Genomic DNA, 15,736 nt, shown 5'->3' with positions numbered 1-15,736 from the left:
GTATTAACATTCTTATACATAAATAATCGCTTTAAGCGCGTAAAATTTGAATAGAAAATCCATCAACTGCAATGTATTTTGTGGTTTTTTTTTTTTCAAGGCACAACAATTTACAGGCGCAGACTTATTTATGTACACATTTTTTTGTATGCACATATGATTGCTTATCCTTTTTAGAACGTCTTAGCTAAGCTGCTCTTGCATTACAGTGCCTGTTCTGGTGCTGGTGCGGCAGCCACGTTTTCTTCTACACCCACTGCCAAAGCCTGGCACGCATGCACTCAAGCATGCACTCCTTCGCATATACATGCATTCATATATAAGTCTTTGAACTTTTGCTACTGCTCCTTTGCGTTTTTTCGCTTCACTTTACCGTTCCACCGCGGCGGCCAAATGCTTTGACCATTAATTTTCCGGAGGTTTTGTCGTTTTGTTTTTTTTTTTTTAATTTTTTTTTTTGCGCACTGCTTAATGCTTTTTGCGGTTAAAATGGCAAGATATTAAGTGAGAACTTTGACTGATTGCCTGTATGGGTGGCAAAATGCTTGACTGACCACCTGGTTCGCTGGCTTGCTAGCTGGCTTACTAGCTGGCTGGCTTGCTGATTGGCGGCTAGTGCAATGACTTCTTTTTCACACACGCTTGCACACAACACAAAGTTGCGAAATAATTGATGGAAAATTTACTGAATACACAAAGTCATTTGTATGTATTTCGATGTTCAGAGCTAATTAAGGTTAGAAAATATTAAACGTTTTGCAATCAGCAGTCACTGCTGATGTCTACCTCCCTCTATAATGAAATACAGGTTTAAGACGCGAGCTATGTATGTATGTACATGTCACGTTTATCCAAAAAAAACAATATTTCAATGAACTGGAGATCAGTTTTTCTTGCTTTCAGAGCAAAAACATATGAAAAATTAAAACAAAAAAGTTATTCTAATACATGTTTTTTTTTAATTTTCGTGTATATGTATTACTAAAATTTTTATAGCGTTTCGCTAGTTTTTCGATTTTAATGTTTTTCATATTTTTTTTGTTTAGTTTTTTCATAAATTAAATCACATGTAGAGTTTTATTATTTCTTTTTTATAAAATTTTCTATCGAGAAATTTTTCTTGATGTCGATTTTAATCAAAAAGTCGATATAAAAAAATTTAAAATATATATTCAGTTTTTTTTTTTAAATATATTTTACAGTTTTTATTGAGTTTAGCCAAAATTTAATTTTTCGGTAGTTTTCCGCTTTTGGAATTTTTTTAATTGTAATATTTTTTTTTTAATTTTCGCTGGTTTTTCAATTTGAAATTCAGATAAGATAAAGGTTTTTTTAATTTTTTTTATATAAACTCTAACATTACGAAAAGAAATTCAAATAAATTAATGTTTTTGTTAAACAAATTTTTATATAAACTCTGAAATTACGAAAAGAAATTTCTATGGTATGGAATTCTACCGCTACACTGGTATAGCAAATTTCTCACGCCTATAGTTCTCAAGGGTATTTAGAATACATGACATATGTACATAAATATGTGCTCGTACATACATATGCATATTGCTGCACTACTCAGATGCACGTAAATTATAAAAAAAAAAAAACAACGCAGTAATTTCCATTAATTGCTTGCGAAAAAATGCATTGCTGGAAAAACGCCGCTGAGTAGCTCACACCACTCCGGGCTTTGAATATTACTTTTTCCCACTGCGCTCCGTGCAATGAGATAACAAAAAAGGGCCCAACGTTGCTTTGCCTCGGCCGCAAACAAATAAAGATAAAAATAAATGCAAATTCCTTTTTTGTTTAGTTGCACCCAGTAGCTTCATTAAGTGCCCACATTGGCAGTAAGCATGCAAGCAATTGTTGCTCTTTATTATTTATGTTCGCATTGTTGTTGCTTGTGCAACATTTTTATTTAATTGTTGCTGTTAAGTATACACAGCCACAAAAACATTGACTGGGAGGATTTGCACAACGGCATAAATATGAGGGTGTTGAAGCGCCGCTGCCATACATATGTTTCATATGAACACCATCTGTTCACAAATACACAAATACAAATACGCAAGCAGATGCACAAAAAAAAAAAGCTTTTAAAAATTGTCGACAATAAAGTTTGACAATAAGCAAGCGAGCAGAGAAGCAGCGAAGCGTCGCAACAGCAATGCAATTTATGTTTGCATTTATGCGATAGTCACAGGAACAACAACAACAACAACAACAACAACAACAACAAATGCGAAACGTCTGCATTGATAACATACATATGTACACTAGGCGACAAATGAAAGTGTTCACCTCGTTCTAATATAATATTCACAACTATTTTCATGGAAATTTGTTTGTATGAATTATTTAAGAAAACATCGTTCATTCTATAGTATAAACCATATAAACAAAGTTTCAAAAATTCAAACAATTTTTATCAAAATTTTAACTTTTTAGTCAGAGTTTCTAGAAAATTTTCGAGAATGTAGTTTTGTAGCCCATTTCATTTTAGTCTATTTAATGAAGTGCAAGTTTCAACCGGCTAAATACCCCATTGAATTTTGAGATTTTTATTTTTTTTTTTGAGACTGATTGTGCGATTATTTTTTTTTTTATATAAAAAGTGCAATTTACAAAAACTGGTCTCCCGCATTTCAGTTAATAAGAAATTCATGCTAATATTGAAAAAAGTGCAAAAATGGGACACCAAGAAAAATTCTCAAAAACCAACGGGATTTTTTTGCCGTTTGAAACTTGCACTTCATTAGACTAAAATTGAACGGGCTACAAACCTCCGTACAAGAAAATTTTCTAGAAATTCTAAATGTTGACAATTTTGATGAATATTTTTTTGAATTTCCGTTAACTTTATGTGAAGTGTGAAACTTTGACTTAAGTATATGGTTTATATTATAGAATGAACTATATTTTCATAAATAATTAATACAAACAATTTTTCATAACAATAATTGTGAATATTATATTATTTAGAACAAGGTGTACACTTTCATTTGCCGCCTAGTATATATGTATGGGTGTACCGATGTATAAGCAGTGCACAAATGCGGCAACTAGGCGGCAACACTTCAATGCATGCAACTAATTGATGTTGCAAAGTGCTGGTGCTTATTTTTTCCATCTATTATTTTTTTATTTTAATTTTCTAATTCGAAAACAAACTACGACTTGAGCGCCACTTTTCAGTTGCACAGTGTGTGTGTGTTTGTACTGCTCACTTCTGAGAACTGCCTCTTCTTAATTGTTGCCATAAATTAAAGTGGGTATTGGAAAGTTGTTATGCTTTTGCGTTTGTTGCGCTTGGGAGGTCGCTGACATTTATGCGCGAAAAAAAATTAATTTGGGCAGTTTTTCTTAATAAAAAATTATTGTGGAAAACAATAATAGTTTACAAATGATAGAAGTTGTAATTGCTTTTTCGGTAATCCCTACATCTCCTGGGATTCGAACCAGCGACTTACAGAGCCATTGTTCTACCCACTGAGCTAAGCTCACCATATAAACCCTTGTTGCTTTTCCTAATTTTTTCTTAAAATTTTTTTTACTAAAAATTCAAATTTTTTAACAATCTCAATAAAATGGTCGAAGATGACATGTTACTACGCCCAAAAATAGCAAAAATAAATGAGAAAGAAAATATTTAAATATTTTTCGAAAACCTAACCTTAAGTTGTGCCAGAATGAATTTTTTTTTAATGGCTAATAAATCTGCAAAGCTTTAGGGATTACACAATGAAAAATAACTTGTCTTGAAAAAATTCACAAAACCACACGCGTAAACCGTAAATCCTCATTCATAATTGCCGGTTTTATATCTTTCTGATATAATTATTTAAAAAATTGTCACAAGTCACCTTTTTAACAGCTACTTGCACAATAAATTTAAAAATTCCAGTGCATACGAGGAATTCTATTAAAACTGGAAATGTAAATGGCACAAGGGCTTTTTAAAATGGCAACAAGAGCACTTTTCGCTTCACCGCCATAACAGAATTGTATCTCTTCACAGTGAAAAACATTTTAATTATTCTTTTGTAATTTTTTTTATTTATTTTTTTCAAAGTAATTAAAAGCATTGCGCTTTCGTTTGCCCCATGTCCTATGAAAGCATCAGCAAGCAATACGCATGAATGAGCACACAAATGCATTTGTCATTTTTGCCGCACTCTTATAACCTTCAGGACATGCTGTTTATCCTGCAAAGCTCTTCAGCTAATTATTGCTGTTAAGTGGTTTCGTACATACATTCATATGTAGTTACATACATGTACGCATTCATGAACATTAGACTGATTCCAAAAAACTCGACCAACTTTTTTTTAATAGCCCCCTCTTCAATACCTCCGGGAGTTGTCAAAAGAAAATTGTAATTCCCTGTTAGAAAACGAACTTTCGAACAAAACTCAACACAATAGAAAGGATTTTAATTAATTTTTCACCGAAATAGGGGTTTTTAGTGAAATTAATTTGCAAGACTTATTAAACTTTACAATTTTAATTTAAAACTTCTTTTTTGGATAGTTTAAAATACTTTTAATTATTTTACCTAAAATAGGAGAGAACCCTGTAATAATGGCATACGTTGGATTTTAAGTTTGAATAAGCCTCAAACCAGTAGGTTTATCAGAAAATGATGTGAGACGTTTTTTGTAGAGCGTCGAATTTCCTACAAAAATATGTATCGCATTTTTTAGTTCGATAATTTATAGCCGAGAAAACAAATTCCAAAGATGAAAACAATTTTTTTCTAAGTCATTGATTGATATCGAAAATAGAAAACCGCGATGCGCTACCTTTTAAACTTAATATTAAGATTTGCGCTTTTAACAGGCATCTATTTAAAAGAAAAGGTAGTCGATTTTTTTTTTTTTTTTTTTGAATCAGTCTAATGTACATATGTTTTTTTAAGAGAACATCAACCTGCATTCATTAGCAGGTGAGTGTTGATATTTGCTCGCTTATACATACATACATATAGATATGTGTTAGTAGCTTTGCTGTCTGTGTTTGCTTGCGTGTGTGAGTTGTACGTTTAATGTAAATTGTATGCACTTAAATATATGTTTATATTTTTGTATAAAATTCTTTGCTTTTACAACTAAAGTGCATCTCATTTCATCTCGGAATCCTTTCCCAGCTTGACTTTTTTTTGCTATTTTTGTGCTGGCATTATTAAGAGCACACATAATTAGCTCTTTAAGTGTAGTTATGCATAACGCGAAGTTAAAAAAATATCGAGCAAAGAGAACAAAAATTAGCGCACAGCCGTTTTCTTTTTTTCATTTCAGCAAATGATGGAGAGAAATTTTTAAAAAAATATTACAAGCAGTGACTTGGATGTAAAAGAACAGCAGATTACGGAAAGAAGACGATATTTTTGCTCATTGAGGTCCACCTACTGCACGCCAATGCTTACAAAGCCCCTAATTTATTATTCATACTGTATACATATACATACATATATAGTGAGCGTCAAAAATAAGTACACTCTAACGTTTTGGCAATTTTATTTATTTTTTATAAAACTATTTTATTTTTTATTTTTTTTTAAACTATAGTTCATTCAACAGCAAAAACCACAAGAATAAATTTTTTCCATACCAAGAAAAAATAAATAAATAAAATCGTCAAAATGTTAATAATAATAGATTGGCGCTTACACATATCGAGCCCTTACCGCCAAAATCTTCTTTTTGATGCAGAAATATTCCTACAGAATCTAGATGCATTTCTGCATCAAAAAGAAAATTTTGAAAAAAATGTCGCTTACGTTATTTTGGCGGTTAGGGCTCGATATGTTAGTCCTCGGCCGAGCTTCTCCTCCAAATTTTGGCGTGCGCCTTGATGTTGTCACACAAGGGGGAGGGATCTACAGTTTTACGCCGACTCCGAACGCCGATTGTATTTTTATGAGAAGCTGTTTTACTGCTATTATCGAAGAGTTTTAAATTTCTGACATATCGCAGCTATCACACAACGCAAGCTAGATCACTTTTTTGCAATCAGGTCTGACCGAGCGAAGCTTTAATAACTCGCTTAGCATATTTATGCCAATATCAATCAAAAATATTCAATCGATAAATCAAAATAACCTTTGCACTGTCAATTTGCTGCGTCATGAAATGCATGTATGTATGTAGCTAGCATATAAGCTCCAATCCTGCACCGGTAAAAGGAAAAGGTGTGTGCCACCGCACCCTCAATGTTAAAACGTTTGCTGCAGCATTCCATCTCTAACTGAACAGTACATCGGTCAAGTGACATCATTGTTTGAAAGAGAAGAAAAAAATGCCAGCGCCCACAGAACGTTGCTCAAACTCGAAAATGTAAAAGCGCGTGCAACATTAGGTGGCACGTTCACGGCTTCTTTTTTGTTGTTTTTGTCTACGCCACACACGCTCCTTGTCACGCACCCGCGAGCAAACGGAAATTTATTCAAAACAATTTATATAAAACGCTTTACAAATCCTCACCATACATACATATGTATTCACATACGTATTTACTTATATAAAATGATTGCCTGTGGCACTTCGCAGGAAGCGTGCTCATCCAGCAGCACAGCATAAATATGTTGGTGTTAGTGGCATGGTTGAATGAATGAATGCCGGTGGGGCTGGTTGAAAACGAGGCAAACAGTGAAAACCCCTTTACGAAAAGGACAAAAAAATATTGGAAAAGATAATATACATACATATATTTGTAGCATCGACTTGCTGCTTCTGCCTCTAGATAGAGCGAAAAATTCCTCATCATACCTTGGAGCTTATTGCCATTACACAATCCGACTAGCCATTTAACCGCCTACCACAATAACCAGTCGGTTCGGTAGGTTTACGGGTGACACCGTAAAACATTTAAAAATGAATAAATGCAGAAAGCGTGCAGGGAAGAAAAGGTACATAAACTGCAACTAAACTATACACACACACACACACACATGCATATAGGAGAATAAAAATAAATAAAAAACGGTACAGTAGATTTGACAAGCTACTTCTTTAGTGATTTGTTTGAATACACCGGATACATCAACTCCAAGCTGAAGTGGGTTTATTTTTATACATTTTTTTTTTTTTCGTTTTATTATTTTAATATTCAAAAACTCCATTGCAAGTACTTGTACGTATGTAGATACTCGTACACACATAAAAATGCGCCCTATTTGATCCAGAATGCTTTTCCCCTTCTTTTTGTATGGTATTGTTTTCGCACAATTGACTTAAACAAAGGACATGTGGAGCACGCAATGATAAGCAGGCATTGGGGTGTTCGATTATTCGCTTTTTTTCGAAGACCGATTTTCGAGTTATTCTTAAAATACCAATTTAAAATAAACCGGTTTCTCCTTATCAAATTAAGAAAAAACCGGAGACCCGATTTTCTTTTGTATATTTTCTCTGCCGTAAAACTTACTCTTAGTCAGTTATCATGACCAAAATTAAAATATGACTGCTAAAAATCGGTATAGCTTTAATTGAGAAATCAGTAAGGCAAGCAAGTTCGAATTATTTGGGATTACAAGTAAAATAAAAAAAATAAAAATATTGTAAAAAGTTCACACTCAACCGGGTTCACCGATCTCAACCTTTCATTATTGGGAAAAACTTGAGCATGTACCATCGACTGTCTTGGGAATGAGAAGACATCATCCACTGAAGCAGACCGACTATTCAAGTATAGTCTATTATAGACCGACTATTTCATCGATAACCAATCAATACCTACGTCAACTCTCACCCCTTGAATTCCGTCATCGGAGACTATAACGCCATCTATCGCAGGCGAAGAGCTCGGAGTTGCTTCGTGTGTATCGCGAGGCTTTGAGACACAACTCCATTCTGGATATAGCAGCAGGTTAAACTCTTCAGTCCAATTTGAAGAAGATACCCCGACGACACTAACCACCTCTTTATATGCCCACTCACATCAGCTCATCAAAAATGCCTCTCCCTGTGGCGCAAACCCGTCGTATCTGACCTTTTCTTAAGCATGCCGTTTGATTAGAACGAAGACAACATACTAGCTTGGTTTATCATCCGATAAATGGATCATGAAGAAATTAACGGTACTCCTAAATGTTTATGTGAGCATTTAAATCGGTTGTATTTTTGGTTAAAAATTACTTGTTTTTTAAGTAATTCTCTGCATTGTAAATTTTTCCAGTATTCAGATATAAAAATGTTCTACATATGTAGTTCCATTATATATCAATACACTAGAGAAATGTCGGCATATTCGATTGTAAAAATTCGGTTTACTCAGTATTCGAAAAATCAAGATTTAGAAAAAAACCCTAAAAAAATTCAAAAAACCGCTTGACGCCGGTTTGGAGAAACCGAATGAATCGCTCTACCATATATACATACATATTTACATATGTATTACCAGCATTTATGAATTGAAAAAACGGAAAATTTTATGTGAAAAAGTGAGTGCATGGAAGAAAAGAAGTTATTGGGCCCTTCACATAAAACTCTCGCTCAGGAGTAATTTTTTGTCATTTTTGAATTTAACACCCAAATTCAAATAAATAAAAGTAAAGAACACTTTAAAATGTTTTGTAAATCGCAAACAATTATTTATTTATTTATTTATTTACAATTATTGAGATTACAACTAGATTATAGCACAATATATATATATATATATATAACGGCTATAGCGTCGAGGGCCATAAGCTATCTCGTTTTATATTTTGTTTAATATAAAACGTGAGTTATAAAAATGTCACTTTATAAAGCTCTTTAAATCTATTTACACTTGTGGTTAGCTGATTAAGTTAAGTGACATTTTGACTAGTTTTGGTTATTTTTATTGTTTTTACTTAATGCTTATATTTTTTTTTATAAAAGTTCAGCACTATAACTAACCAGCGCCGCATAAATCCACATTTATGAAAATTCAACAAACTTTAACATTTGCACCCGAAAAATTTAAATTTCTTATTCAGAATTTTTAAAAAATATTGGATATGCAGTTTTGTAGCTCATTAAATTTTAGTAGGTTAAAGTGCAAATTGCAAGACGCTAGTAAATCGCGTTGATTTTTAATTTTTTATTTTTTTGCCAATGGTGCTCGGCATTTTCTCCCATACAAACGAGATTGTCGAGCAAATTTTAGGCTAACTTGTTCCTTAAAAAGGCCCCAGTCTATATACTAAATAAAGCTCATGAAAAACGCTTGACTTAATTTCGTTTTGTATTTTTTGTTCTTTGCAGATGTTGAAACACGTACAAATTTCACCGCTTCGTAATCGTTCCGATTCGGTTTCGTTGCGCTCAACCACCTCCTGCGCCTCTTCGATATGCGGTAGCCCGGAGCCGCCCACCGATCTGCAGCGTACGCCTTCACGCGCATCCAGTTACTCAAGTTTGAGTGAACAATTACCGCAGGTGAGTTGAAAAATAATTTGAAAAAACGAAAATATAAAAAAAAATTGCACCAAGTTGCATTCCATTTTCTTATTCCTATTCCTATTCCTATTCCCATTGAATATTTTTTGCTTTTGGCTCACTCATTGGGCGCCTGGAAACTTGTGACGCGGATGTATACTGCGATCATAAGACCAATCCTAACATATGGCGCCTTGGTTTGGTGGCCCGGCCTAAGCAAACATTATAATGTCAGAGAACTAAGAAGCACACAAAGACCAGCAGGCGTTGGAGCGTTAAATGCTATCGTCGATCCTAAAATAAGTGGCTATGAAATCGGCGATCAGACTCAAGAGAGTCAGGGCGTTATTCCTATCTAGAAGGGACTGGAGAAACCTGTAAAATCCTATGCAATAGAGTTGGGTACAAGAGTAAGGCAACAATATATTCTGAGAGCCAGGTGGCGCCATTGGCAACAGCGTTACCGGTTACCAAATCCAAGCTAGTTAGGGAATGCAAAGTGATATTGACCTTAGTGTCTCAGTCAAATACCGTCTCTCTTGTCCGATTTCTCGCACATAGGAACATAGAAGGCAATGAGAAGGTGGATGAGCTGGCGAAGGCAGGAGCCGGTTTGGATGAATCCCAAGCGTTGGTACTGGGTTGCCCCCTTTCTTTATGTTCCAATGATCGGATCTAAATCAAATTAGTATGGGACCTCGCCTGAGGCGCCAGAAAAATAATTATCGAAACCGGTTAATGTGGTCCAAAGTTATGCGGTAACATACATACAAAAAATATTCCGATGAATTGATAACCTGCTCCTTTTTTTGAAGTCGGTTAAAAAGAGAAAAATTAATATATTCTAAATTTTTAATAGCTATATTTTAACATTTCTAATAAAATTTACATTAAAAAAATCTCAGCCCTCGATATTTCAAATATCGAAACAAAATATTGTATCGATATCGTTAACCCATATGTTGAACAACGATATTGATATATTGAATACCGTACCGGTGTCGCGCATCCCTAATCCTGGGCAGCGACTAGAAAGCACTGTAAACAACCAACCAACCACTCACTGGGCGAATTCTAAAACCGGCAGGCAATGGCGAATTTCCGAGTATTTTTATGCCACGAAAAAGCTACTCATAAAACCGTTTGCCATTCTATTTTGCGAAAAAGTTAGGATTATTAAGTACAAGCAATTTGGTTTGCCTCGCGAATTTTATTTTGGTACGAATTAGTGCACTGCAAGTATTTTGTTAGTTCCAAAGGATATAATTTTTATCAAAGTGAAGGTATTTCTCATTTTGAAGGGTAAGGATTATAAAACTTTTTTTTTTTTTTTGCATATTACTTACGACTTTTGTCCTCCGGCTCTTTAGACTTTCCTACTTAGACTTGCGAGGTTTCATTTAAACATTAAAAAAAAGTTTTGTGCTGAGTATGTATCCCATCATATAAATCCTTACCCTACATTCATGCATATTCCTGCAATTTTTCATTACGGATTGTTAAACATTTCTAATTTTTCAGACGACCATAAAAGTTTTTACGAATTGCTTGAAAATCGATATCGAATATAAAACGCTCGGCATACAATGGGACACCACCAGCAAGGAGGTTATTACACAGCTACTCCGACGGTAAGTATATTATCTAAATTATTTATTCAGAAACTCAAAATATGTAACTCCAATTTTATTTTGTTTCTTTTACAGCCTCAAAATGCGTCATCGCGATCCACGCCTCTTCTATCTCTCCATGGAAGTATCGGTGCGACGTGCTGGTGTTAAAACCCTTCTTGTGCTGGATGATGATACTCGACCGGCTATACTGCAAGCCTGTCATCCGAAAGGCGAATCGAGGTGAGTTTGTTGAATATAAATAAATAAAGTGCGAAAAGTAATTGGATTTAGAAAATTGCGGAAAGATGATAATCTAGCCTAAGGATTTTTGTTGTAAAATGCAGGATGGAACATAGCAAATTTTTTAGTCGAACACCATGAAGACGACCATGAAGGGAAGACATGAGCGTTCTTATGCATTTTCTTTTTATGTATTTCCTTATGTATTTTCTTAATATGGTCGGCAAAAGCCTTAAAAAGGCTCAAACGCTTTTAATTTTCGCTTACGAATGTTGGATCTATGAGAAGTTTTTTTCTTTCATAAAGTTGCCACTGAAGCTTAAGCTAATTATTTTTTTTCGCTAAGAAATAGTTTATTTATTTCTTTAAGTTCCCACTGAAACTTTAGTTAATTTTTTATTTCCCTAAAAAAAAGTATTTGATTTCTTAACCTTCCAAAGTTCTAAAGTCCATTCAATAATTTGGTCTCCGGTTAGATTTTCTTTTTTCACTACAAGAATTTTCTCGCCTCTTCTAGATTTTGCCTACAACTGAAACCAGGTGGCCTCATCCGTGTACACACCTCCGCTTTACAGCCTTCCTCACAGTATAAGTCTCTGGTTATCTCCGAGGAAACGACGTCCGACGAACTTCTCCAGCTACTGCTATCCTGTTACAACTCGATGGAACCCGTCGAACAGTTCTCCATATATGAGGTGAGTAGAATACATGATGGGTATTCATGGAAAGGCGTAAATGCCTTATAATTGCGCACGCGTGGTAAATAAACCGATTTTGTATAAAAAAATTTGCGCGTTTTGATGAATTGCCCTATGGATATATGAACTTCCATATAAATATTCACCTAAACTCATAATTTTCCTCTCTTTCCAGGTCTGCCCCGGTCAGGAGTACCAACGCAAGCTGCATCCCGACGACTTGCCGCTGCGTGCCCAAGCTGAGCGCATGCGTCGTGGCGAAACCTGCCATTTCCTCGTACGCCGCAATCCGAACTATGTACGTCGTCGGCAATTGCTTGCTACGCTCAATGGTCTCTCTAATAACAATGCAAACAACAAGAACAACAAGAACAACAACAACAACAATAAGTCATATGATGCTAACAGCACAGTTTCCTCACTAGAAGATGATGCCAGCTTACTAGACATATCCATCGAATCGCTAACAGACGATCTGCATAGCTTAATGGCCAGTGATGAGGACGAAGATGGCGCCTCATCCACATCCGGTTCATCGGACACATCTTCAGAGAGCGGTTCGAGTGGCATGCGCCGCACACCATCCGCACTCTCAGTGGTGCCGGCAACGGCGGCGAGACTCAGAGTCGGCGAAGTGTGTCCAAAGTGTCGTAATTCCTTTAAATCATGCGAATTTTGTAATAAAAATTCAGCAATGATGCTACAACTGCAACGCTCCAATAGCACGTCGAGCAGCAGTAGTTGTTCGACGACCAAGACGCTGCAAATGCATCTGCCCAGCTACAGTCCCGTCTACAATATACGCGAAATACGTACCGCTTCGCATAGCTTCTCTGCGCTGGGCAACGATAAGAAGCTGCTAGACATTCAGCTAAATGGGCACTTCGACACGAGTGCTTGCACGCAGCTGCGACCTCAAAGCGTCTGCGTGACGCGTTCAACGCGCATGCTCACCGATGGCAATGGAAATAACAATGGCAACCCGGCAGCGAGTGACTTGAATGGCAATAGCGGCGCAGCAAATGCGATTGTGGCGACGGTTGGTGGTGAGGTGGTTAACAACCATCCAGCCAAAGGTTTGGGGCACTTTGTATATTTGTAGGCGATGGGAGGCAGAAGTTCAATGTTTATTATTAAAATAGACTAGTCAGTTGTAGGGGGGGAAGAGTGTAGCTCCCGTTCGAGAAGCTATCGAAAAAGGAATGCGACTGTGCGATGAATTAGTTGATAACAGTTTTGGAAAAATTTAAATGTATTCTTTTGATCTGAGAACTAAAACTGCGTTAGTCAACTACTTTTTATCAGTGTTGCAAATACTGCATTACTTTAACTTCTAAAATGAGCTTCATTATCGCATATAAAAAGAAGAAATAATTATAAATTGGGATATGCATTAATTTGTAAAACTCTAAATTCTAGCGGGGCAAATCCCTTGATGTTGCATACACTTGTAAATAGTTACTTTACTTTTTAAACTATATTTTAGCTTTATTTTAATTAAGTCTGGATTATTACTCCGTGCGACAGTAAATTTTACACAGAAAAAAAAATGAATATGTTCGCGAAACTATGGGTAAATTATGGTAAAACTGCGTACTTAGTTTTTCTCTCTGATGTCAGCATTTTTTTTAAGGGACTTCGAAATTTAAAAAATATGATTACTTATTTCAAAAAATTATTATTGCAAAAATTCGATGCAATTTAGGAAGCAATAAGGGTATCATAGTTATAAAAGACAAAATTCTGTAGAATTATAACAGAGTCAATGGGTATGGAAAATGTCCTTTACAAATTTTGTCCTTAAATATCCTTTAAAATTTGGCAATATTTTTTCTTTTTTTTTTAATTATTGTATGAGGACTAATATCATCATCGACTTCCGTTCTGCAAACTTTATCAACTTAAAAAGATAAAATTTATTAAAAACTTTATTGTTTTTAAATTATACAGAATATTCTCTGACATTTGTTACCCACATGTTTATTCTACATTGCACTGATTTTTTTTAAATATTTTTTTTTTTAATTAATCATGTCTCTAAAATTTCAAAGTTCTTTTGAAAAAAAAATCCTGACGACAGAGTGAAAAACGAAAAACGCAGTTTTACTATATTTGGCCCCTAGTTTTGTGAGTATTTCGTGTGTTTTGATTTTTTTTTTTTTTTTTTGATTTTGTCGCACGGTGTTATCTTTTAGTTAGTTTTTTATTAGATCGACAGCAAATCGTAGTGAAACCCAACCAAAGAACATTTTAACACAATTTCAAAAATTTTTAATTAAGCTTAACATTCTTAACTTTCTGTTCTATTTGTTTAGTTATATTAGGGAGAAGAAAAAGTTTTGAAAATCAATCAAAACGCCGTTTCTCTTGACAGCTAAACTATTTTTTGTATATAATGTTTACTATATACATGGCTAATCATATACATATGTATGTAGGTATTTATTTCTTAAATTCGAATTTTGTATGTGCTTGTGTGTTTTTGTATTTCTAACTAATAAGTTAAAACGGAAGGAAACTGTAAATCTTTACGTTTAAGCAGCAAAACTAATTCCAAATATAGTTAATATTTTGCCTTAATGAAGTGTCAAGGAAGTTTTAATAAATTTAAAAAATTTCCCAATTAATGGACAGTAAATTTAACCAAAATACTAAATATAAAAGCACACGCTTGAGTCTATAGTTTTAGCACAAAAATAATTGATTCAAAACATTCATACACACAAATAAAAGTCGTAAAAATCATTTGCAGCAGTTGCAGCATTTTTCTTTTATTTGTATGCCAACCCTAAATATATAATTTATAAATATGTATACATATGTACAACAAAACTAACTATATGTCTGTATGTACTTTATTTCTTTTTGTAAAGCAAGCAAAAATCAATGTAAGAGTTAAAAACGCTAACACAATTTTTAATAAATACCGAATAATGGAAAAAATGTAAGCAAATATGTAACGTCTTTGGAAAATTAGTCTAGTGACATGCCCCAAAATTTTAGCTTCTGTATTCAAAAGCCACTGAAGAAAAAAAAACGTTTGTAACTTTTCCAGTTTTCGAGGTATCGGCATTTGGGATATATTTAGCTTTAGGGTCGTGGGATCGGAGCGAAATAGGTCTTCCAAGCAAATTCGATTTCTAAACCGCCAGTTGCTTGAATTGCTTCCATATCAGCCTTGCAATAATGCCAGTTATCGTGTTGTTTGTATGTGATTCTACTCGAAGGAAGGTAGGACCTTGCAAATGAAATTACCAAATTATTAGAAATTAAAATTAAAATTACAATGCTTGGAATTGGGATGAAAAGTTCATGGAATTTTTATAATTTTTGAACAAAAGTCTGAAATTTAGACTTATGTACATACATACATATATGGTATTTGTTGAATAAAGAGCTATACTTTTATATAAAAATAATGAACCAAAAAAAAAACTAAAGAAACGCAGTCAAAACTGGTAAAAATCTTGTTGTCATATCTTTTGTCGCGGATTGTATATCTCCAAGGATATGAAAAAAATCAAACCATTTCGTCGATTTTCGAAGTTGAGCAATGAAATTTAGTAGACAGACAGCCGCTTCAAATTATTTCATTCAAATTTATGTGACGATTACGGATGGCAAGCGAACTTCAGTTGGGTTGCCAATGACTGAAATGGTATTACAGATGGCAACCGGCAACTGGAAACCGAGTTGCTAAATTGCCAACTGTATTTTTGGGGTGGCTGTGCAAACTTTGATTGAAATAATTATTTTTTTATTTTTTTTTTTTTCAAATTTT

General features: G+C 34.4%; 1 protein-coding gene across 2 annotated transcripts in view; it reads left to right on the top strand.

Annotated features, from left to right (window-relative positions):
* The window catches only part of LOC118735946, a 273,819-nt gene extending 260,328 nt beyond the window's left edge, over positions 1-13,491 (top strand). For both annotated transcript variants that reach the window (XM_036466002.1, XM_036466001.1), the window contains 5 exons: positions 9,231-9,404; positions 10,926-11,035; positions 11,111-11,257; positions 11,775-11,952; positions 12,131-13,491. In XM_036466002.1, the coding sequence (XP_036321895.1) occupies positions 9,231-9,404; positions 10,926-11,035; positions 11,111-11,257; positions 11,775-11,952; positions 12,131-13,057 (1,536 nt within the window). In that variant the 3' untranslated portion in view covers positions 13,058-13,491. The remainder of the gene's footprint in view (positions 1-9,230; positions 9,405-10,925; positions 11,036-11,110; positions 11,258-11,774; positions 11,953-12,130) is intronic.
* Positions 13,492-15,736: the final 2,245 nt, after the last annotated feature.

Source organism: Rhagoletis pomonella, unplaced genomic scaffold, assembly GCF_013731165.1.
Source record: "Rhagoletis pomonella isolate Grant_MI unplaced genomic scaffold, Rhpom_1.0 Rhpom_scaffold_00003, whole genome shotgun sequence".
Lineage (NCBI taxonomy): Eukaryota > Metazoa > Arthropoda > Insecta > Diptera > Tephritidae > Rhagoletis > Rhagoletis pomonella.
Note: the sequence above shows the minus strand (reverse complement) of the source record. Positions and strands in the feature narration are given on the sequence as shown.